At 39.2% G+C, this 24376-nt stretch overlaps 1 protein-coding gene across 2 annotated transcripts in view; it reads right to left on the bottom strand.

Annotated features, from left to right (window-relative positions):
• The window catches only part of MYOM1 (myomesin 1), a gene marked incomplete at both ends in the record, with an annotated part of 139507 nt that overhangs the window by 70046 nt on the left and 45085 nt on the right, over nt 1-24376 (bottom strand). For both annotated transcript variants that reach the window (XM_079717373.1, XM_079717374.1), the window contains 6 exons: nt 318-501; nt 5482-5606; nt 11293-11349; nt 13171-13370; nt 16095-16236; nt 22823-22984. In XM_079717373.1, coding sequence (XP_079573499.1) covers nt 318-501; nt 5482-5606; nt 11293-11349; nt 13171-13370; nt 16095-16236; nt 22823-22984 — 870 coding nt within the window. The remainder of the gene's footprint in view (nt 1-317; nt 502-5481; nt 5607-11292; nt 11350-13170; nt 13371-16094; nt 16237-22822; nt 22985-24376) is intronic.

Genomic DNA, 24376 nt, shown 5'->3' with positions numbered 1-24376 from the left:
TTTTAAAAACATGCTAGTTTGGGAGTACAATGAGAAACTAAACACCCAGGAACATACCAACCCCTTCCAGAAAAAAATACATTAGCAATACTGTTGAAACTCCTGGAGAAGTGTACTTTTCATAATAATTCATAATAATGAAAAATTTTAATGTATCAGTCAAGTACAGTCATCAATTACATTTATAATATGAAAAAAGGATGTCATGATTTTTACTTTTGAATATATACGTATTCCAATAAGATTCTTGCTTTGGAATCCTCTCTTGAATTGAAGTTAAATAAGTTTACAGTGGCTCAAGCAAACTCTATACTTACCAAGTTTGTCCTCGAGCACGGTCACTTCCGTTGCCTCGGAGGGCTCACCAATTCCTGCTGAATTGGAACAGCGGACTCGGAAACGGTAGGATTTCCCCTCAGCCAAGTCAAACAGAGCAAAGCGGGGAGACTTCACAGGGAGCTCCGGGTTCACCTGCTGCCAGTTTTCTGTTCCTGCATCACACTGCAGCCAGAACAGTGGAATCCAATGAAAGCACAGAAAGAATAAACTGGAACTCTAAGCCAGGCATCTTGAAGTTCGTTTATCTGCCAACAAACTACTACCTGTTATGCAAGTTGGACTGCAAAAGAGATTTGGGGAAAATGGGGTATGAAACATATGAAGTACACAGGATTATCTAAATCAAATATGGCTGTATTGTTGAACAAATATGCTGCTTTAATACTTCACTTCCTTTTTAACTAAATAAGATCATTGGTCTACTTACAAAAGTCCTTAATTTATTTAGATGATAGTTTGGGGTCAGATACTTTTCTAATTCTTAGGGTAGGTAATTAAATTTAATATGCTATGTTAGATACTTAAATTTCCATTATGTTGTTATGAACTGTGTTATTTTAATTGTGTTTTGTTTAATGTCTCATAACAGCATGCAGGTCTGTGCTCATATACCATCTCCTCAGAAAGGCCCACTTGATCACCCTCCTTCCATTACCAATCTGAAAGCTTTATTTGCTCCTTTCCTATCTCTCTGTATCCTTTACTTACTCTGCTTTATTTTTCACCAAAACACTTATCAACACTTGAAACTAAATTATTTATTTGTTGTCTCCTTCATTGGAAAGTAAATTCCAGTGAAACAAGTTCAGGGAGCTGTCTTGTTCACTGCTGTACCCCAGAACCTGGAATTGTTATCTAGCACATAGTAGATAATCAACAATTTTTGTTTCTGAATTAATGAATTTTTCTGAATTCTGAATGCATAAAGTTAGTGTAAGATAAAGAAAATGTTATTTTTTTGCCCATATTTTAGAATAAATAATGGGAAAGCCAATTTAAAGATATGTTATCCTTGAAATTAAATTGATCTACAGTGACTTTGAAATCCCTGAAAGAAGGATGTGGTGTGTATTTGAGCTTTGGTACAGAATACAGTAAGAAAACTATCAGCAGTCTTCAGTAATCCTTTTTCCCTACTATTCTAACTTTCAGCTCTGCCCAAGGTAGCAGAAGTGACTTTGCTCCAGAACTTCTGAACAGTTTTAAGAGACTTTTCTGGAAATCCAAATCTTGTGATAGACTGACCAGTTGTCAAGAATGATAAATTTGGGGGACAATAAGTTTATTGGTACATCACTCAGCATAACCTTCATTGACTTGAAATGAGAGGCAATACGGTGTGGTGAAAAGAACTCAGAGGCATCGATTCTGGTCCTAGCTTTGGTAACAACGAGATATGTGATCCTGGGAAAGTCACATTAGTGTCATCATCTGTAAAATAGGCAAATTTGACAAGCTAACCTCTGAAGTCCCTTGCAGTGCCTTTTATGATAATGTGTCAGTTGTGTGTGGGAGGGTTGAGAGGATAAATTCCCCCAAACAGTCAATCTGCTCCCCACTGAGGGACAGAATTCTCCCAGACTTTTTATCCTTTAGTTTATGGCTTTGATTCATTTTGACATCTTCTCCCTTAGGGAACACATAAACATTTATCAGTCATTTACACTTTCATAATAAAAATAGTAGCTGCATTTCAGTGTACTAAGAACTTTATCCCATTGTAACTCTTTAATCCCCTCAACTGTGCTCTGAAGTAGGTACTGTGGAGGTAATATTGTGTGATTATTGAGGTTTTCCAGAGGAGACTTAGGCTTGGGAAGGTTGAAAGGCAGCGATGTATAAGAGCTGGATACATGGACATGAGCCAGACTGCTAGGGTTCAAATCCTAGCTCTGTCTCTTCCTAGTTGTGTGATCTTGGGCAAATTATATACCCCATCTATGCTTCAGTTTCCTCATCTACAAAATAGGATAATGTAAATGAAAGTATTTCCCTCATAGGATTACAGTAAGAATTAAGTGAGTTAACACATGCAGAGCTTAGAACAGTATCTGGTCCTTGTAAACATTAGCTATTTTCATTCCTTTGATAGAAACAGAGCTACCAAGTAATACAATCCTTGCCCCTGACATGACCAGACTTCTGACAGGGGAATGAGAGAAAGAGCTGAAAACATAAGACATCTGAGGAAAAACTGGGGGGCTGAAAAGAACACAGTAGGATGGAAGGGTTGGGAGTGCTGAGACCCAATTTATATAATTCCTCTCAATATCAACCATTTCAGAGCTCACAGACATGGCATAACTGGTTACAAGCCTATCACCATGACAGGCAAGTTCATCCTTTATGTGCAAATCCCAGGTAAAGAGTTCCATGAAGAAATGCAAGCACAGGGGTAACCAAAGAGGCAGCACTGCTGTAGGCGTGAACATCCTGGGGATGGAAACTCGCCACAGGACGAGAGCATGGGAACATCTCACTTAAGAAAGGTCAACATATTAGATTTCATCAGAGATAATCTGAGACCTGGCTCAGGAGAGTGGTCTAGCATTTGGATAGTTCCTCTGTAAATGTGCCCCAGGTCTCTGGATGTGTGCTGCTCCCCTACTACCTCAATGTCCTGGCCCTTTTGTCTGTCTGCGGTGCCTGTACAGGCCTCTTTACCCATGCCGCACTCATAAATATCCCTTCTGTTCCATACGAACAGGTGCAGTGCTGGAAGAACATTTAAATTTTAACCCGGCTCACGTATTTAGGCCTGGAAAAGTGACAGACTTTTGTGGAGAAATTCGAGTTTATGTGACCAGAGGAGATGCTCAACAGAAGCTAAAGTTGACTCATCTCAAGAAAAGGGCTCGGTAGTAGGTTCTTACTGTGTCATTATTCTAAGAAAGATGGTAATTACTGTCACAGAGCTTATTCAGAACTATCTTCATGTGGAGTATTTCAAAAGGATTCACTGGGGAGGGTGTATTAAACACACCAGGAAGTGAATCACTCTTATCACTCTTTGTCTTGTCCTCTATTTTAAAAAATTGAGGGAAAATTGTTTTTTTGTTTGTTTTTTTGCGGTACGCGGGCCTCTCACTGTTGTGGCCTCTCCCGTTGCGGAGCGCAGGCTCCGGACGTGCAGGCTCAGCGGCCATGGCTCACGGGCCCAGCCCCCCCGCGGCATGTGGGATCTTTCCGGACCGGGGCACAAACCCGTGTCCCCTGCATCAGCAGGCGGACTCTCAACCACTGTGCCACCAGGGAAGCCCGAGGGAAAATATTTTTAATCAAGAATGCTACTCAAGTTATATTTTATTTGAAGCTAATATCTAGAAAATACAAAAATTAATAAAAATATAAATTTTTAGTATTATTTTGGTAAAATCAGTCTTTCTTTGAAGATGTCCATATTACACTTTGAAGAGATGATCCACTTATTGTTACCGATTTGTTAGGGATAAGAAGCAAGTGAGGAAAGCTCCTCAAAGATGTGAGTTAAATGTCCTCATCAAAGAAAAGTATAATAATTAATAAAGGGAAACCACAGCCCCTAGTGTTTTTAGCTCCAGTATAATTTTCTCAAGAGCTGCTAATTAGAAATAATTAAAAGGCCATAAAGATAGTTAAATATTGCTTTTATGTTGTTACCTAATTTGCAGATGCTTGCCTACACCTATATTCCTATGATATCTATTCTCTTGTAATAATTGTCAGGGAAGGTGATCTAGTAGGTGTTCTGAAATTGAATGATCAGAGTAGCATTAAAGGTAAAAGAGAGGACTTTAGGAAAATTAATTGAACTCCATAATATTTTTGCAAAAAAAAAAAAAGACCTTTTCTATGATTTTGCTATAAAAGCAAAATGTAAATGATACCTTAACATGCTATCACAGAATTTTATAAAAATAAAATATAACAAAAAAGTACAAACAGTTGTTTCATTCATTGTTCTAAAAAATGGTGCATAACTGCCAATAAAAATGTTCTTACATACAAGATAAGATAAACTTATTTTAATTTTTTTCAATTATATCCTAATCAAAACCTTCTTTTTTTTTTTTTTTTTTTTTTTTTTTTTTTTTTTGCGGTACGCGGGCCTCTCACTGTTGTGGCCTCTCCCGTTGCGGAGCACAGGCTCTGGATGCGCAGGCTCAGCGGCCATGGCTCACGGGCCCAGCCGCTCCGCGGCATATGGGATCCTCCCAGACCGGGGCACGAACCCGTATCCCCTGCATCAGCAGGCGGACTCTCAACCACTGCGCCACCAGGGAGGCCCTCAAAACCTTCTTAACAATGGATTTTGAACCTCAGTTTCAGCACATTCTCTTTAAACGCCCTTTTCCAGTACCAATGATCCCTTTAGGCGCAGACTTCCTCCACCCACCCCGGGCCCTGTGCCTTGCCTGGCAGGTGCTCCCCTGTGCACTTGCAGCTGGGGTAGCTCTCCCAGATAATGTCTTGTCCAGGTCTTGCTTTTCTCCATTTTCTCAGCATAAATACTTATTAGAACTCCCCTCAAATATGGGTATAGGATAGATTCACATATAATTCTCATCATTCCACCCATTTTAGGCCTTCATTGTATGCTGCCCTCTCCAAGATAACTACAATATAATTGTAAGATATTTGAGGGAAAGAACTAGCCAGTATCTTTCTTGATTGTAACCCCTGACCCCACCCTCCCACCGGCACTTAGAGTAGTGTCAGCCAAGCTCGAGGGAGCACGTGAGGACTTTCTGTCTTCACTCTTGCAGCCATTTGAAAGTATTGTAACTTCTATTCCTCTCGCCCATCTACCAGAAGGACATGTGCAGAGACATGAAAAGGCATTTCTAGGGCAAGGGAGACAGAAAAAGTGTCGAGAAAACAGTGTCACAGAGGCAATCTACAGTTTCAGGAATATTTCTCTTCTTAGAAGGGTTATGAGTTGGGGTCTGTGGACCTTGTAGGAGTCTATGGGTGACCCTCAGGGATCCATAAACCCCCTGAACTTTAAGGCAAAGTTCTGTGTGATACACATTTTTCTATAGAAATAGTTCACAGTTTATAAGAGTTTAAAAAGTTCAGGACACAATAGAAATTTAATCTCTACTTCCTTAAAGAAATCTTGAGGAAGTGGCAAGAGGTATAACGTTGATCCCAGAGTCTTACCTTTTCTACAAAGTAGAGGATGCCCTCATGGCCACGCTGACGGGGGGGCTTCCAGCTCAGCACCACGTAGCTCTGTGTGGCCTCGATGACAGAGAGGTCTGTGGGGGGTCCGGGAACAATACCCTCTGAAAAACAACAGGGAAGAGTGAGGGGCACACACTTGGGAAGCCCAGGACACTCAGAGTCACAGAGAGAGGAAGAGCTAATTACTGCTCCACAGTAAAAAGAAGTACCTTGTCTCTAAAATTCTTCCTAAAACTTTCATTCATTCATTCATTCATAGCCACAATTTTACTTTCTTTGTTTGACAATTTTAATTTCCTTACAGTCCTGAAAAACAGTAGCGATGATACAAGTTATGTTTTCTGCACATCTTACTTTTTTTTATAAATTTATTTTATTTTTGGCTGCGTTGGGTCTTTGTTGCTGCGTGCAGGCTTTCTCTAGTTGTGGTGAGCAGGGGCTACTCTTCATTGTGGGGCGTGGGCTTCTCATCGTGGTGGCTTCTCTTGTGGCTGGCAGGCTCTAGAGCGCAGGCTCAGTAGTTGTGGCACACGGGCTTAGTTGCTCTGCGGCATATGGGATCTTCCCAGACCAGGGCTCGAACCTGTGTCCTCTGCACTGGCAGGTGGATTCTTATCCACTGCGCCACCAGGGAAGCCCTTCTGCATATCTTAAATCAGCTTTTTGACAGAATATCTTTTCAAGTATGCTTGGGTGGCAAACAACCTTGGAATATAGAAATAGTATATCCTCTAGGCCAGAGAGTTGTTTCTCACTGGAATAGTAAAGATAATGTCTTTCTCCAAGAAACTTTGAGTAGGTTGGTGAGCCACTCCCTTGTAAGACTGGGGTTTCCTAAGGGCAAGCTTTCTCAGCTGTGACGCAGATCTCTGCGTGGGCAATGTCCACATGTGTGGCTCCACATTGCCCTGTGGGGCTCAGGGGAGCAGGGGGACCAGTGAGAATACGAAGCTCATTCTGTCTGCTGTGCTGTGGGTAACAGAGCCCTTTCTCTCTGACCTGGGAGTCTCATGCCTTTTGTCAGCATCTATGAAGTTGCTATGAAACTTGCTGGCTAGTAAATAGGGTGAAGTTTTAGACCCTCCACAGTTCTTGACATTGGAGCGGCCCTTCCATATGAAACAGCTAAAATAATGAGCAAAATATATGAAATGACCATTTATAGACATTGGACATCAATCATCATAGGACAATGATACCCCATAGCTGGAAAATTAGGTGAGCCCTACCACTGTCCCAGCTTACTGTCTGGAGGGAGTTTCAAGGCAGCAGCTCAGGAAGAAAAACCCAGGTGGAGCCTGGCAGTCTCCCTGAGTGGAGGAGAAGAAGCTGGAATTCCAGGGAGGGCAAAGTATGCACAGAGAGAGTCATGGGGAGGAAAAGTCTGCACAGAGAGAAAGGCTTCAGAGACTTGAGGAGGTCCCTTTGGAGTATTCACCTGAGTATTGATCAGCACATGCATACAAGGAAAGCACCTGAGTCCGGGAACACCCACACAAAAGAACTGGATGGAAAAATTCTCAAAGCTCTCAAAGGACCTGGGAGAGTTCATGTTCCCACCAGCCAGACTGGAAATCTCCTAACTCATGGGGCATCCGGTAGAGTACTCAGAAAGGTACTACCTCTGTAATTCAGCCAAATTACGGCTGCACTAAAGGCTGCTCTGATTCCACCAAATAAAAGCAAACCTTGAAAGAATCAAATTGTTTACCCAAAACAAAGCTCAAGAATATTTATAGAAATAAAAAAATATCCAGCACCAAACAACATAAATTCAAAATGTCTGGCATCTCATTAAAAAAAAAAAAAAAAAGACCAGGGAATTCCCTCGTGGTCCAATGGTTAGTGTTCTCACTGCCGAGGGCCTGGGTTCAATCCCTGGTCAGGGAACTAAGATCCCAACAGACACGAAGCACAGCCAAAAAAAAAAAAAAAAATCACCAAGTATGCAAAGAAGCAAAAAAATACAACCCATGATGAGGAGAAAAATCAATCAATGAAACAAAACCAGAAATGTCACAAATGATAGAATTAGTAGACAAGGACATAAAGACAGTTATTATAAATATATTCCATATGTTCAAGAGGCTAAAGATTAAAGATGATAATTAAAGACATGGAAAATATAAAAATAATATAAATTAATTTCTAAGATGAAAACTACAAAGTCTTTTACAAAGAATACATTGCCTGGAATTCACAGTAGGTTAGAGGCTAAAGAAGAGAAGAATAGTAAAATTAATGACATAGCAGTAGAAAGTAACACAAAAGAAATGAAACACAGGAAGAAAAAAAGACTGATAGGAAAAATGAACACAGCATCACTGAGCTGTGGTTTCAAGAGGCATGTATTTGGAGTTCCTGAAGAAGAGAAGAAAGAGGGGAGTATAGAAAAAAATATTTAAAGAAATAATGTGAAAAAAAATTTCCAAATCTGATGAAAACCATAAATGCACAGATTCAAGGAACTTGCAAACGCCAAGCACAAGATATGAAGGAAACTACACAAATGCACATCATAATCAAATTTCTAAAGCCAGTGATAAAGGGAATATCTTAAAAGCAGACATGGGAAAAAATACATTACATACAGAACACCACAAATAAGAATGACAGGAAAAAAAATGATAGCAGTCATTCTTACAGTGCAGACCTATATTACAATGGACCAACCTCTAAAGAAAGACTGTCAACCTAGAATTCTATAGCTGGTGAAGATATAGTCCAAAAATGAAGACGAAATACAGACTGTCACAAACATACAAATAATAAAATAATTCATAACCAGCAGGATTGCACTACAAGAAATATTAAAGGAAATGCCTTAGGTGGAAAGAAAATCACATCAGATGGAAATCCACATCTACACAAAGATATAAAGAGCAACAGAAATGGTAAAAATGTGAGTGAATACTGAAAACTTTTTTCATACTTTTAAGATTTCTTTGAAAGCTTTGTGACTGTTTGAACCAAAATAATAACATCGTATCATAGAGTTTATAATATATAAACAAATAAAATACATAACAACACCACCATGGCTAGGAGGGGTAAATGGAATAATACTGCTGTAAGTTCTTATACTACATGTGAAGTAGGATAATATTACTTGAAGGTACGTTGTCATATGATGTATATTATAAATTCCAAACTACTATAAAAGAAAAAAATAATTATAGCTAATAAGATAACATAGATAAAATGGAATAATAAAAGATATTTAATCCAAAAGAAAGTAGAAAGAGGGAAAAGAAAGCAAATGAATAGATGGAACAGATAGAAAACAACTAGCAAGATGGTAGATTTAAATTCAGCCATATCAATAATCACATGAAATGTAAATAGCTCAAACACCCCAATTAAAAGGTAAAGATTACCAGATTGCATAAAAAGGCAAGGCCCAATTATATGCTGCCTACAAGAAACATGATTTAAATACAAAGACACATAGGTTAAAAGTAAAAGGAAGGAAATCATATGTCATGCTAACACTAATCAAAGGAAAGCTGGGGTCGTTATATTCATATCAGACAAAACAGATTTCCAAGCAAAAATGTATTACCGTGGATAAAAGGAGTCACTTCCTAATATTAAAGTGGTCAGTGCATAAGAGGATATAACAATAAAAATGTTTATGCATCTAATAACAGAGCCTCAAAACACATGAAACCAAACCTGATAAAACTACAAAAAGCATTTAAATCCACCATTTAGTTGGAGATTTCATCACTATTTTATCAATAATTGATAGAGGGGCTTCCCTGGTGGCACAGTGGTTAAGAATCTGCCTGCCAAAGCAAGGTACACAGGTTCAAGCCCTGGTCTGGGAAGATCCCACATGCTGCGGAGGAACTAAGCCCGTGCGCCACAACTACTGAGCCTGCGCTCTAGAGCCTGAGAGCCACAACTACTGAAGCTCGCATGACTAGAGACCATGCTCTGCAACAAGAGAAGCCACCGCAATGAGGAACCCACGGACCACAACGAAGAGTAGCCTCCGCTGGCCACAACCAGAGAAAGCCTGCGTAGCAACGAAGACCCAATGCAGCCAAAAATAAATAAATAAAACAAAATAATTTTAAAAAGTAATTGATAGAATGAGTAGATAGAAAATCACGAAGAATAAAAGACTCAACTGAAATCCCAGCAGGTTTTTTTTTTTTTTTTGTAGAAATTGATAAGCTGATTTTAAATTCTACATGGAAATGCAAAGACTTAGAACAGCTGAAACAACTGTGGGGAAAAAAAAGATTAGAGGACTTATACTACCTGATTGCAAAACTGTGAAGCTTTAAAAAAACATGAAGCTTGGGCTTCCCTGGTGGTGCAGTGGTTGAGAGTCCACCTGCTGATGCAGGGGACACGGGTTCGTGCCCCGGTCCGGGAAGATCCCACACACCGTGGAGCGGCTGGGCCCGTGAGCCATGGCCGCTGAGCCTGCGTGTCCAGAGCCTGTGCTCCACAATGGGAAAGGCCACAACAGTGAGAGGCCCGTGTACCGCAAAACAAAACAAAACAAAACAAAACAAACCCATGAAGCTTATAAAAGCTACAGTAATCAAGACAGTGTGGTACTGGTGTAGAGAAAATAAAATTGACCAATAAAGATTCCAGAAATAGATCCACAAATATACAATCAATTGATTTGGACAATGGTGCCAAGGCAATTCAATGGGAAAAAAATAATCTTTTCAACAGATATTGCTGAAATAACTGGATAGCCATATGCAAAATAATAATAATAACTTAGACCCTTAATCCACACAATATAGAAATAATTAATTTGAAATGGATCATAGATTGAAATGTAAGAGCTAATGCTATAACATGTCTAGGAAAAAAAAAGGGAGAATATCTGAATGAACTTGGATTTGACAAAGATGTCAAATATGATGCAAAAATGGCAAATAAGCACATGAAAATGTGCTCAACAGTATTAGGGAAGTGCAAATTAAGACCACTATACACCTACTATGAAATACCACCATGGTACAAAACTCCACTATGCACCAATTAGAAAGGCTAAAATTAAAAAGACTGATCATACCACGAACTGGTTACAGTGTGGAGCAGCTGAAACTCTGGACTACTGCAGATGGGAATGTAAAATGGTACAATCATTTTGGAAAACAGTTGGCAATTTCTTTAAAAATTAAACAAACATCTATCAGATGACCTATCCATTCAAACACTGGGTATTTATCCAAGAGAAATGAAAGTGTATGTCCACAAAAACACTTAACAAGGAGGTTCATAGAAGCTTTCAATGGTGAAGGTATAAATAAATTGGAATAAACTGATACATGCATCAATATGGATAAATCTCAAAATAATTATGCTGAGTGAAAGAAACCAGACAAAAATGAGTATGATTCCATTGATCTAAAATTGTGGACAACACAAACGATAGTGAAAGAAAGCAGATCAGTGATGGCCTGGAGATGAGGAAGGGGCAGGAGGGAGGTATTACAAAGGGGTATGAGGAAATTTAGGGGTGATGAATATGTTCCTTATTTTGATCACGGTGATGGTTTCACAGGTGTTTGCACATGTAAAATTTATCACATTGCTCATTTTACAGACATGCAGTTTAGTGTATGTCACTATACCTCAATAAAGCTTTAAAAAAAAGCGATTCTCTGACAACATAAGTTACTTCATGATCTCCAAATATTTCAGAATGTTCTTTCCAAAACACTTAAATAATATACACTGTAGCCTCACAACAAAAGCCAAACTGCATAGCAGAGCACTGGCAATACTATCTGGGGAAAAGGTGGCTTTTACCTGTCGGTTCCTCCTCAGTGACAATGATCTGTCCAGTCCAGGGTGCTGAGGGGCGACCTGACAGAGATAGATACAAAAATCAGAAACATTCACAAATGTAGTTCAGCTGCACTGAGAAATTGGTAAACTGGCCAGATTAGTCCCACGTGGGTTTGTTACGAGTTTACTTATGTACCTTCTTAGTGAGTCTTACCAAGCATGCACATGGTATTTTGGGGAGGGGGGCACAGTCTCTGTTCTCAAACAACCCACAGTCTGCTAGAGTCCATGTTTCCGGAACTGTACTGACACAGGTGAGGTAAACAGCCTGTGTTCATACACTGTTCCCCATGTATCTCCTGAAACACGTAGGCTCTCTCACCCTTCTTGAGAGATAGCATTTAATTGGGAGAAACCTTTCAGGAACAATTGTAAGCCGGGCCGTTATTGATGTCATAATGAAGATGAAAGGGGAGAGGGGCGCTGATCCTGTAGTAAAGCTCAACGAAAGAGATTTCTTTCCATTAATTTTGAAAGTGTTATTTACAAAGGAAAGCAGTTTAGATCCCGAGTAAGGAAAATGAGTGAGACAGGCAGTATAAAGTTAAAGAGGAAATTCATTTCTGTGATATCAGAAAGACATCAGAAAGAGAGAATGATTCAACTCCTGCTTCAAGTGAGGGACTTTTCACCAGTGTGTGCAAAAACAGAAAGGTGATAAGCAAGATAACTCATTTTCAATCCCAACAAATCTTACTTTCATTGAAATTTATTAAAGAGGAGTAAATGAAAGTATGAGATGGAATTAGGAAAGAGGGAGAGAAGTTGGACAGTGGGTGAAAAGTGATTGGAGAGTAATCAAGGAGCTTGATTAGAAAAGTCTCCAGAGAGAAGGTGACATTATTTTACTTAGATTTTTATGATGCCACTACATGTACTTAAGGTCAAGAATAACACTGAAAATGTTATAAACGGCATAGACCAGTAGTCCTCAACTAGGGTGATTTTGCCCCCCAGGGACATGTGGTAATGTCTGGAGACAATTTTGACTGTCACGATGGGGGTTGGGGGGAGGGGGATGGGAAGGAGGGGGTGGGGGGACCATAGGCATCTAGCGAGTAGAGGCCAGGGATGCTGCTAAACACCTTACAATGCACAGGACAGCCCCCTACAACACAGAATTACCTGGCCTAAAATGTCAATAGGGCCAAGGTTGAGAAATCTGGTATAGACTGAAATGTGAAATTCCAACAATTCTTTTAATGTCATTTTAAGGTCCCTATTATTAAGGATGCTGTATTGGTTCCTATGAAACAAATGCAGAGCATAATTCATGTACCACAATTTTGACATTGAGACTTAGAGGCTAAATATATGAAAAGATTATTTTTGACTCTAACACAGGAAACCCGAGTACAGAACAGACACGATGTGTTGTAAATGTGTTTTTCCTTTGATATAAAGAAATTCACAGTGTTGAGTATTAATGCTCTAAGGGATAAATTCAAGATTAAGAAAACTACCTTACAATTTTAAGAAAATGAACCAGAAAGAAAAGTATAGTTAAACTACGCTAATAAAATGAAAAAAAAAAAAGCTCTCTAGCCTTTTGGTTTTCATATTTCATTTCAAACACAATGCCTGTAACTCAGTCAAATAAGGCAAAGTTTTCTGAATCAAATAAAAATAACATAAAATAAAGCCCTTAGTGAACAGATGAGTCAAAAAACAAATACTTTTTTGTTTTTGTCTTTTTTTCCCCTGGATTTTTCTGATCAGTAAAGGATTTCTTATTCTCTTCTCCCTCTAGTGGAGGGTGGAGGAATAACCTTGCAATAGGATCTATTTCAGGCATATAAAAAAAATTCAAGATGATCCTGTAAAATGAAAAATGCTTACTTTTAAGTCTAGCTTTCTCAGCTGGATCCAGAGCAGCCACAGGCTCGGAAACACGAGAGGGGAGACCTATTCCAGTTTTGTTCACAGCTCGAACTCGGAATATGTAAGAACGACCTTCTATCAATCCAGTGACTGGGAAACGAGCAAACTTCACAGGTGTGTCATTGCACTGAGACCAGCTGTCTGTGCCCACCTCACACCTAAGGGAGAGAGAGTGATGGACAAAACAGAAAAAAACAGAGCTGGAGGAATCAGACTCCCTGACTTCAGACTATACTACAAAGCTACAGTAATCAAGACAATATGGTACTGGCACAAAAACAGAAATATAGATCAATGGAACAGGATAGAAAGCCCCGAGATAAACCCATGCACCTATGGTCAACTAATCTATGACAAAGGAGGCAAGGATACACAATGGAGAAAAGACAACCTCTTCAATAAGTGGTGCTGGGAATACTGGACAGCTACATGTAAAAGAATGAAATTAGAACACTCCCTAACACCATACACAAAAATAAACTCAAAATGGATTAGAGACCTAAGTGTAAGACCGGACACTATAAAACTCTTAGAGGAAAACATAGGAAGAACACTCTGACATAAATCAGATCTTTTTTGATCCACCCTCTAGAGTCATGGAAATAAAAAGAAAAATACACAAATGGGACCTAACGAAACTTAAAAGCTTTTTCAAAGCAAAGGAAACTAAAAACAAGACGAAAAGACAACCCACAGGATGGGAGAAAATATTTGCAAACGAATCAATGGACAAAGGGTTAATCTCCAAAATATATAAACAGCTCATGCAGCTCAATATTAAAAAAACAAACAACCCAATCCAAAAATGGGCAGAAGACCTAAATAGACATTTCTCCAAAGAAGACATACAGATGGCCAAGAAGCACATGAAAAGCTGTTCAACATCACTAATTATTAGAGAAATGCACATCAAAACTACAATGAGGTATCACCTCACACCAGTTAGAATGGGCATCATCAGAAAATCTACAAATAACAAATGCTGGAGAGGGTGTGGAGAAAAGGGAACCCTCTTGCACTGTTGGTGGGAATGTAAATTGATACAGCCACTATGGAGAACAGTATGGAGGTTCCTTAAAAAATGAAAAATTGAATTACCATATGACCCTGTAATCCCACCACTGGGCATATACCCAGAGAAAACCATAATTCAAAAAGACACATGCACCCCAATATTCACTGCAGCACTATTTACAATAGCCAGGTCATGGAAGCAACCTAAATGCCCATCGACAGACGAATGAATAAAGAAGATGTGGTACACATATACAATGGAATATTACTCAGCCATAAAAAGGAACGAAATTGAGTCATTTGTAGAGACGTGGATGGATCTAGAGACTGTCATACAGAGTGAAGTAAGTCAGAAAGAGAAAAACAAATACCATATATTAATGCATATATGTGGAACCTAGAAAAATGGTACAGATGAACCAGTTTGCAGGGCAGAAATAGAGACACAGATGCAGAGAACAAACATATGGACACCAAAGGGGGAAAATGGAGGGGTGGGTGGTGGTGTTGGGATGAATTGGGAGATTAGGATTGACATATATACACTAATATGTATAAAATAGAGAACTAATAAGAACCTGCTGTATAAAAAAATAAAATAAAATTCAAAAATTCAAAAAAAAAAGAATCTTACTAGATTTGTAAAAAAAATGGTGCATTTACATAGAGGGATACTTTTACAAAGGTAAATAGTTATGTTTTTAATTAAAATACAGATGCATATTTTTTTTTTTTTTTTTTTTTTTTTTTTTTTTTTTTTTTTGCGGTATGCGGGCCTCTCACTGTTGTGGCCACTCCCGTTGCAGAGCACAGGCTCCGGACGCGCAGGCTCAGCGGCCATGGCTCACGGGCCCAGCTGCTCCGCGGCATGTGGGATCTTCCCAGACCGGGGCACGAACCCGTATCCCCTGCATCGGCAGGCGGACTCTCAACCACTGCGCCACCAGGGAAGCCCACAGATGCATATTTTTAAAAAAAGAATATATCTAAAACTTCACAGTTCATCATTATTCAATGATGAAATAACGTGGAAACATTTAGTGTACGGTTAAATAAAGTATAATCTATTATAAATATTTCTCTGGTTGGTACTGAGCCCAGTAGGCATACACTTACTTACTGCTATAAATATTAAGTTTAATCCACCTTGGTACAAACCTGTCATACTACAGTGGCATAGATTATCTGCCCCTAGTGGTTTTTACAGTCAGGGTTATTACTGAAAAATGGAAGAGAATTGGAGCAACTATCTGAAAAGAAACTAAGTCAGACAATAATGTATTTAGGTCAGTAATCTAAATTTGTTTCTAAATTGGCCAAGCTCACTGGATAATTCATATGTAAGACCCATTTACTATAAATATAAAGTCTCTAAGTTTTGGAGAATGTAAACAGCAACGATTTGTAGATAAAACAGTTTAATACTATGGATATTTGTTATTTCTTTGTCAAACTTGAATCCTGTGATATAAATGAGATTTTCTTAGAAATCTTAGAGTATTATTCTTTAAATTACTTAATATTCTTAAATTACTGACAGACTAAGAATATGGACATTAAGCATATTGAATACCAGCTATTTCATTTCTAAAGTGGCCTCTATTAGGTGAACAAATTCATAATATTCTCGCCAAATTAGTGACTTGGGTTGGTAGTACAATTCAAGGATTATCTCTGGAATTTAGGTAAACAGGTAGGTATGTGTATATACATATATATATACATACACACCAGACAGGGACAGAGACACAGAGAAAAGAGGGAGAGGACACCAGTAAAGAAAACACTTCACCTAGAAATGGTGGGAGAAATCAAGCATGTGTCTCTATGGCCAAATCACTCTAACTGAAGTTAGACTAAGTACTAACTTATCAATAAAATATCCCAGAATAGGACTCCCTCCATCCACTGCCGGCTGTTTCCAAGAGATGATGATATAATCTTTGTTGGCATCCAAGGACACCACATCCAAGGGAGAGGCTGGGGCTCCTTCAATCTCTGCATCAGCATCTGTGGGGATACAGAAGGATGCTGTTAACCCTCTCAGATGTGCTCTGTCAGCCCCAAAGGCCAAGGTCTTAGTGCACACATTTCTTACCACACCACCGCAGTGGCTATACCTTTTGCCCCAGTCGAGCAATCTTCAATTTTGTAATTTGCTTACCAAAATAACAATGTGTGCTTTTCACCATCAGTACAAGGAACATTATGCTAGGAAGGGCTCTGAAAAGGACCCATGACCTCTGCCTCATGGCCCTTGCCTGCCCAAAATGTTCTAAAAGAAAATAAATAAGGACATGTTGGGGACTGCTATCAGAAAAGTCTGATGTAAGTTATGTCAGGAAGTCTGTTCTTAATATAATTATTGTGCAGTGTTACTCGGAAACTATGAACGGCTCCAAAGGGGAACAAACAGCCCCTTCTTGTCACCTTCTAGATACATCCACAAGAGAAGAAGAACCAAGAAGCTTTGCCCATCCCTATGCTGGGACCACCATTTTGGAAGAGAAACAAAAACATTCATTTTAATTAAATGTTTGTTCCCAAGCTGAAGATCCTTGCGAAAGTAACTCTGATGAAATAGCCACATCTGAGCTTAGTTTATCTGAGTTTAGTAAAAGTCCAAGACTACACAAGAAACAGAGTTCAATGACTGTTCATGAAATGGGATCCTCTGACAGTGGGTCCCCTCAGCAGTGTATGCACAGATAAATTAGTAACTCAGGGCTGTTTTTAGGAGGAAAGGAAGGGGAATGAAAATAACCCCATAGTAGCCTTTTAAGTGAAAATGATTAAGATAAGAGTCAGAGTCCCAAGGGGAGGGGAACCACATTTGCCAATTCCACTTGACATCTGGTCAACCCTTTAACAACAGGAATTAGTAGGAGAGGAGGCTGAGACATGTAGGAGCCACTCACCCAGGGAAAACACTCTTGTTGACTGAATAATAAACACTTTCTTTTCCTATGATCTATACTTCTGTAATTCATAAGTTACTGAAACATTTGCTAACAGGGCTGTGCATTATCTGTGAAGATCTTAAATCAGTTCGGTTTGGAACATTCTGTTTCTTGCCCCATGAACCTGCATGAACCCATGAACCCGCAGGATAATATCTCCTGCATAAGTGCTATAGGAGAGTGTAACCAAATCATCGTGCCTAAAACAATGCAGAATTCCTGCATGCCGCACAACGGCAAATGGGCATTTTGGTGGGAAGAAACTTTGTTCCTTTTAGGCTTTCAGAGCACTGGATGGTGGGGAGAAGGTCTGCTGATGGTGAAGGTGGAGCAGAGCTAGGATGGAGGTGGAGATGCTGAAGTTAACAGACCTAAGAGCTGTTCAGCTGCGAGGGGGACAGCTGGCAACCTCTAGCCATGTCCCTTTTTAGCAAAAAGCCCATAATGTAACAACCAGCAACATTGGTGTTGATAGATAAATCCATTGTATGTAACAGAGCCTGGCAGACAGCAGACATTTAGGGAGCCATTTCTCAGCATTTCTATAAAATTGCTTGGAATATGCCATTTGCCATGTGGACTTGACAATCTTTCAAAACACAGTTCTGTATAGCAGCTGCTGGAAGCCAAATCCAAATACCATGCTGTATTGCTTCACACTTGTGCTCTTGGCTCCCAGCAGCTGCTACAGAGAGTCTGGCTCACAGCACCCACTTGGGCAACGTCAATCCTCTTCTTAGCCTCTGCCCTTCCTTCTCCCAACCCTCCAAATGGTCAAACATTTTGTAGCTTTGATTAATTAGGCCAAAGATTAGCCTGCTACTCTTTATATTCTGACCTCTGACACAGGCTATTTAATAACTTTTATCAAAATGTAAGTAATTTTATTGTTTATCTTTATTATAAAAGTAGTGTCTGCTTGTAAAATATATGTAATAAAAAATACATGTTAAAATCCCTCTTAATTCCATAACTCAGAGATTACTAATACTAACATATTTGTCTAGATTTTTCTAGATTTTTTTCCCTATATTTATAAACTCAAAAGTAATTGTTTTTCACAACAATGTAAATCAGCTATACTCCAATTTTTTTAAAAAGTGATTGTTTTTTAAATAAAAGTGGGATTGGACTATATAGTTTTATGTAAACTGTTTTTTTTAATATATTTTCATATTAGTAAGTATACATCATTAGTTTTCATTGCTGTGCTGTATTTGTGTGTTTATATGGAATATTTATTATACTTAATTTTCAGTTCCCATTGGTGGATATCTAGATTCCTTCCAGATTTTCCCCCAAACAAACATTTTTTTCAGCTTTGTCCACTTAAATTCCTAGAACTAGAATCATTGGGAAATGCTCACTGTTGATACATAGTGGCAAAACACCCTGAGAAGAGCTAAACCGATTTACACTCACCAGCAATGTGTGGGAGTGCTGGTCCCTCCATTCCTTCATCCCAGTGGATTTTAAAACCTTGTAAATCTTTTCAGTGTGATAGATTAATTTTATTACTTTGATTACTAGTGAAAACTTTTTCATAATTTATTTTTCATTTGTAATTCTTTTTTCATGACATTTATATCCCATCCTTTATCATTGTATCATCTTTCTTTCCTCCCTGCCATGTGTGTGGGAAGGGGAGGAAAGAATATATAAAAGTCTAGAAGAATATGTGATAAAATGATAACTTCAGGTATCTCTGGATGTTAGACTTACGATGGCTTTTCTTTTTTTTCTTATTTATATTATCTATTTTTTCAGAAAGAACACATATTATGTATGTAATAAAAAACTGGCCAAATATGTATAGCTCTGGAATGTGTTTCCGCAGACATATGGTGCTTTCTACACTGATCATTCTGGTTCAGAAGCTATTTTCTAAGCAGCAAAATACCAGAGCTCTAAAAAATGCATTGAAATGGCCTCATGCAGCTCAAAGTTTAAAAAAAAAAACAACACCATAAAATGTCACTTAAAACACTTTGGCGATTTCTCAAAAAATTAAACACAAATTTAACATACGACCTAGCAGTTCCACTTGTAGCTATCTACCCAAGAGAAGTGAAAGCCTAGGTCCATGAATAGGAACACAAATGTTCACAGCAGCATTATTCATAATAGTCAGAGTGGAAACAATCCAACTGTCCATCAACTGGTGAACGGACACACAAAATGAGGCATATCCATACAGTGCAATATTAGTCAGCAATAAAAAGGAACAAGGTACCAACATAAAGAACCTCAAAACATAGGCTCAATGAAAAAAGACAAAAGTAAAAGATCACATATGATATCCAGAAATGTTCAGAAAAGACAGTTTATAGAGGCAGGGAGTAGATTAGTGGCTGTCTGGGGGCTAGACTGGGGATGGGAGTGGGGAAGAGGCACAAGAAATCTCTTTGGGGTGAAGGGGATGTTCTAAGCTGGATTGTAGATGGTGGGTGCACAGCTCTATGAATATTCTGAAAAGCACTGTCCACTTAGCATGGTTGACTCTTATGGTGTGTAATTATATCTCAATAAAGATTTTTTTAAAAGAATCTAAAATATATCATTTAAAATAAACTTACAGGGGAAATCTTCTTCTAAAAGTTAAATTCACAACTCGATTTCTGAAATTTGTCTTTGCAATTTTGTCTTCCCCATGAATCTTTTCAATTCTCTCACATCAACATCTGATACATTTTAGAATCTTCCCTTATTTTGTGGATATGAAAATTGGCCTAATGATAAATTTCAATCCCTTCCCCCCAGTCTGTGGTTGGTCATCTGAAGTCTGGCCTCAACCTGCAGAGAGCCACGACTCTGGATGTGGGCACTGAGAAATGTTGCTGAGGAAACCCTGGACTGTGTCAGAGCTCCCAGAAAAAGTCCACAAAGGGAACCCTCAAGGCATAACTTAAGTGTTTCTTGAGTTTCAGAGATACTCTTTGGTTCTGGTCAGACTGAGAGCAGAGGCAAAGACTCTGTTTGCTTCCAGTTATCATCTGGCCAGGTCTATCTGGGTGCTTTGTTTAAACAAACATACTTGCTGATAACTTCCAGGGCGTCCATTTTTACTGCAACTGACCCAGAGGGCTACCCCTCTTTTCCCCTCACAAGATACGACTTTTCCCAAATGCTTTTGTGCAGGAGGAAGTCTGCCCCATTTTTCAGCTGGCATAGATATTCGTGCATCTTTATCAGTTGCGAATCCATGGCAGAATTCAATGATCATTTGTTATTGTTCAGTACTGGTGTGGTATATAGACAGCTGTCTCTCCCCAGTATCCATTCCTCCTGTTTCCTTTTAGTACCAGAACCCCTGAGCTTCTGCAGGCAACATGTTGCCCAGCTTCCCTCCCTGTGGATGTGTGGTAGAGTGTTCACCATGCAGAAGTGATGTGTGCGTCCCTGCATTTCTGCCCTTCCCACAGGCTGGAACGAGAACACAGGACGGCACCACGGGGGCAGTGGAGCAACAACATAGATGGGAGCCAGGACTCTGAATGACTGAGTTGAGCAGAACCACCTGGACCACCTTCCTACCTCTGGATTGATGGACATAGGACAGAAATAAACTTTTTTTAAAATTTTCATTTCAGCAGCATAACCTATTCCCTAATTAAAGTCCTGGGTTAGCCATCAGAAGGCCTGTATCCTAGTCCCACTTCTGCTTCTAACTGTGAGGCTTTTGGTAAATCATGTTACTTTCCTGAGCTATAGTTTTTGCATCTTAAAATTAAGGGGAGGAATTTCCCAGGTTGCGCAGTGGTTAAGAATCCACCTGCCAGTGCAGGGGACATGGGTTTGAGCCCTGGTCGGGGAAGATCCCACATGCCGCAGAGCAACTAAGCCCGTGCACCACAACTACTGAGGCTGTGTGGCACAGCTACTGAAGCCCGTGCGCCTAGAACCCATGCTCTGCAACAAGAGAATCCACTGCAATGAGAAGCCCATGCACCGCAATGAAGAGTAGCCCCCGCTCACTGCAACTAGAGAAAGCCCACGTGCAGCAACAAAGACCCAATGCAGCCAAAAATAAAAAATAAATAAGTAAATAAATAAATTTATTTAAAAAAAATTATGGGGAATCCTAACATTTTTGTGTGCTTTAGACTCCTTTGGCAAAGTGGTAAAGAAAACCTAGAGGGCCCTTCTCAGAACAATGTTTTTAAATGCATAAAATAAAATAAAATACATGAGCTTACCAAAGAAACTAATTATACTGAAGTACAGTTATAATCACAGACTCCTTGGGAGTCTGTGGACCCCAGTTAAGGACACCTGCATGACCTCTAAAGTTCCACCCGCATCAAAACACCTAGGAGTTTATGGTTCTATTTAATGCACAAGAGATAAAAAATTAGCAAGTCTACCTGTATTGTTTATATGTTTATTTTCTGTATATTGTGACATTTTGACATCTTAAAAGCCTTTCTGGGGCTTCCCTGGTGGCGCAGTGGTTGAGAGTCCGCCTGCCGATGCAGGGGACACGGGTTCGTGCCCTGGTCCGGGAGGATCCCACATGCCGCGGAGCGGCTGGGCCCGTGAGCCATGGCCGCTGAGCCTGCGCGTCCGGAGCCTGTGCTCCGCAACGGGAGAGGCCACAGCGGTGAGAGGCCTGCGTACCGCAAAAAAAAAAAAAGCCTTTCTGGGTGGGGAAAGATTTTCTGCCCCCATCTCTGGGGGCTAGCCAATTTTAACCCGTCCAGAGCTCACCTCCTCCATCTGGCCTGTGTACTCCAGGAGGAAATATTCCTCTGCCTTAATCATCTCAGCACCAGGGACCAGACAACTAAGCACGACCCCTGTAGCTTAGGGTCTGCTGAAGTTGTTCACACCAGCCAATCCTGAACTGTCTACCCCGCCCTGCCATGCCTTTTCCACGGGAAGTCCAATACAGACTGCGGTCTAAGCTCTCCCTCTGCCTCTTCTGCCTCCTGACCAACCAGTAGTGCCTTTGCTTCCCCATGTGGCCCTGGGTGGTTCTCTAGGACCTATGAGTATAATACACTCTTTTCCTGAGCCCCTCCTCTGTCTCCTTGTGTGGCCACACCTGACTGACCATCACGTAAAAGAACACAGAGTACTGCCTTTGTGGCCTGGAAGTGTTCATCGTCTTCCAGATGTGCTAGGATCTCATGTAGAAATAACATTCCCACTTGTACATGTCTGACCTGTTAGAGACATCGCTGAAAAAAGAAAGACTCCTAAAACCAACAGTTATAGTTTGTCTTAAGGATTCAGTTGTAGCATCTTGTTTCCTAGTTCATTAAAACTAAAGCTATAAAGAAAAGGCCTGGAATGAAGTAATAAATTTGCTCTCCAAAACAGATATTCAAGAGTGAGTCCCCATCACTCTTTTATTGTAGCTTCTTCAAACTGAGACAGCTTTTTGCATCACTAGGATTTAGCCTCTCTACTCAGACACCTACAGGGCACTGCTCTGGGGGCTCATTGAAGATGAGGAAAGTACTGACACTAGTGACAGTAACATAGTCTGGAAACTGGTCACCTTCCAACTGGTGCCTTCAGGGTTAAATTTTTACATTGGCTCTTTCATCGTTACCAAAAATATGTTTGGATAGACTGACATGGTCTCGGTGTTTTAAATATTCTCAGATGTTCTGCTTTTTGCTAGGTCTTACCTCGAACAAAGACGTAAGCGCTGTATTGTTCATAATATTCTCCCATTCCTACATGGATTGTGTAGAGACCTTCATCTTCCTTGTTGAGATGAGAAAATGTTAGTGTTGCCCGATCTCCACTCCAGTGTGTTTGTACCCATTTTGATGGAGAAACAGGAGCCCCTAGGAAACAAAAGTAAGCAAATTAACTGATTTCTTTCTCTATTACTCTATTCTTCCTCCTTCCCCTCCACTCTTCCCTCCCCCCAATTCTCTCTCTCTCTCTCTTTATTCCTCTTCTTCTATATTGAAAGCTATCTGAATATTAGAGGAAGTCTGTAGGGCTTTGAGTCATTCTGCCATGTTTATATTGGTTAAAATGTTAGAGCAGAAGTGAGGGGACCAAGGCTAGATACATAATCTGCAGGGGCCAGTGCAAAATGAAATTACAAGACTCCTTGCTCAAAAAGCAGAGGAAAAAAACATAGTTAAGGTACTAAAATATTACTTATAAAACATAATAGGGTAATACAAATTTCAAAAAGTAATATTTTCATGCCATAATTTTACATACAAAAATAATACTTTATTAATGTGATACGTTGATTGATAATACGATATTTTTTACTTACTTTTTGGCAAACTCAGTTACTTTTAGTAACTTCATTTTAAATTGATATAACTGAAAGCAACATCAGTCACTCTTTGCAAATGCAAGATCATAAATTAGTTTTGATTTTTTTTTATTTTAAGAAGGATCTTTCTGCTGATGCAACTATTAATGCAGCTGTTAAGAGTATTACATAGTCATAGTAATATATAGCTTTATATGTTATAGTATTATATAGTTATGGTGCTGTAAAGTTAACATTGGGTTAATCTTATGATAAACTATTTCAAAATATAAATTTTAGTACCCTAGAGCTGATGATTCTTTTTTTTTTTAAACATCTTTATTGGAGTATAATTGCTTTACAATGGTGTGTTAGTTTCTGCTTTATAACAAAGTGAATCAGAGCTGACGATTCTTGAGGAACAATTTTTTCTAAAAAGATTTAACTCTTTATACAAATAGTTTCATGTAAGTCTGCATTTAATTTTAAATGTAAATTTACATAATTGCATCCTAATGTTTTCTCTTACATGTCCTGTAACTTGTGGTCATACAAGAAACTGAAAATGACTTCATGATTTGTATATAATTCAAATGCCTGTTTATGCATTCTCTCACTGTATGTTTGATTATGAGGAAAAATTAATTTAAAAATTATCTTTCTTGTTAATAACTGCTTCATCCAAAGTTTCGTATGAAAATAGTGTTCTTTTTCATTGAATGTGACAATCTTTAAACTTAATTTTTATTTCCAAGCCTGTGAATATTTGCTTTGCAATGTTGTGGCAGTTTTCATAATCAGAGAGTCTAAACTCTGAAGAATTCTAACTGCCTTATGTGCCTTACTGCAATGTCTATGTACATGCTTTTATTTTATAATATTTTACGGACAAAGTTTACTGCGTGATTGCTGGCAGTTCCTGTCACGGTGCTCAGGCGAGGAAGCTCATATCTGTGCAGAT

Source organism: Hyperoodon ampullatus (genome assembly GCF_949752795.1).
Source record: "Hyperoodon ampullatus genome assembly, chromosome: 13".
Classification (NCBI taxonomy): domain Eukaryota; kingdom Metazoa; phylum Chordata; class Mammalia; order Artiodactyla; family Ziphiidae; genus Hyperoodon; species Hyperoodon ampullatus.
The sequence above is the reverse complement of the archived record's forward strand: the minus strand, read 5'-3'. Positions and strand labels throughout refer to the sequence as shown.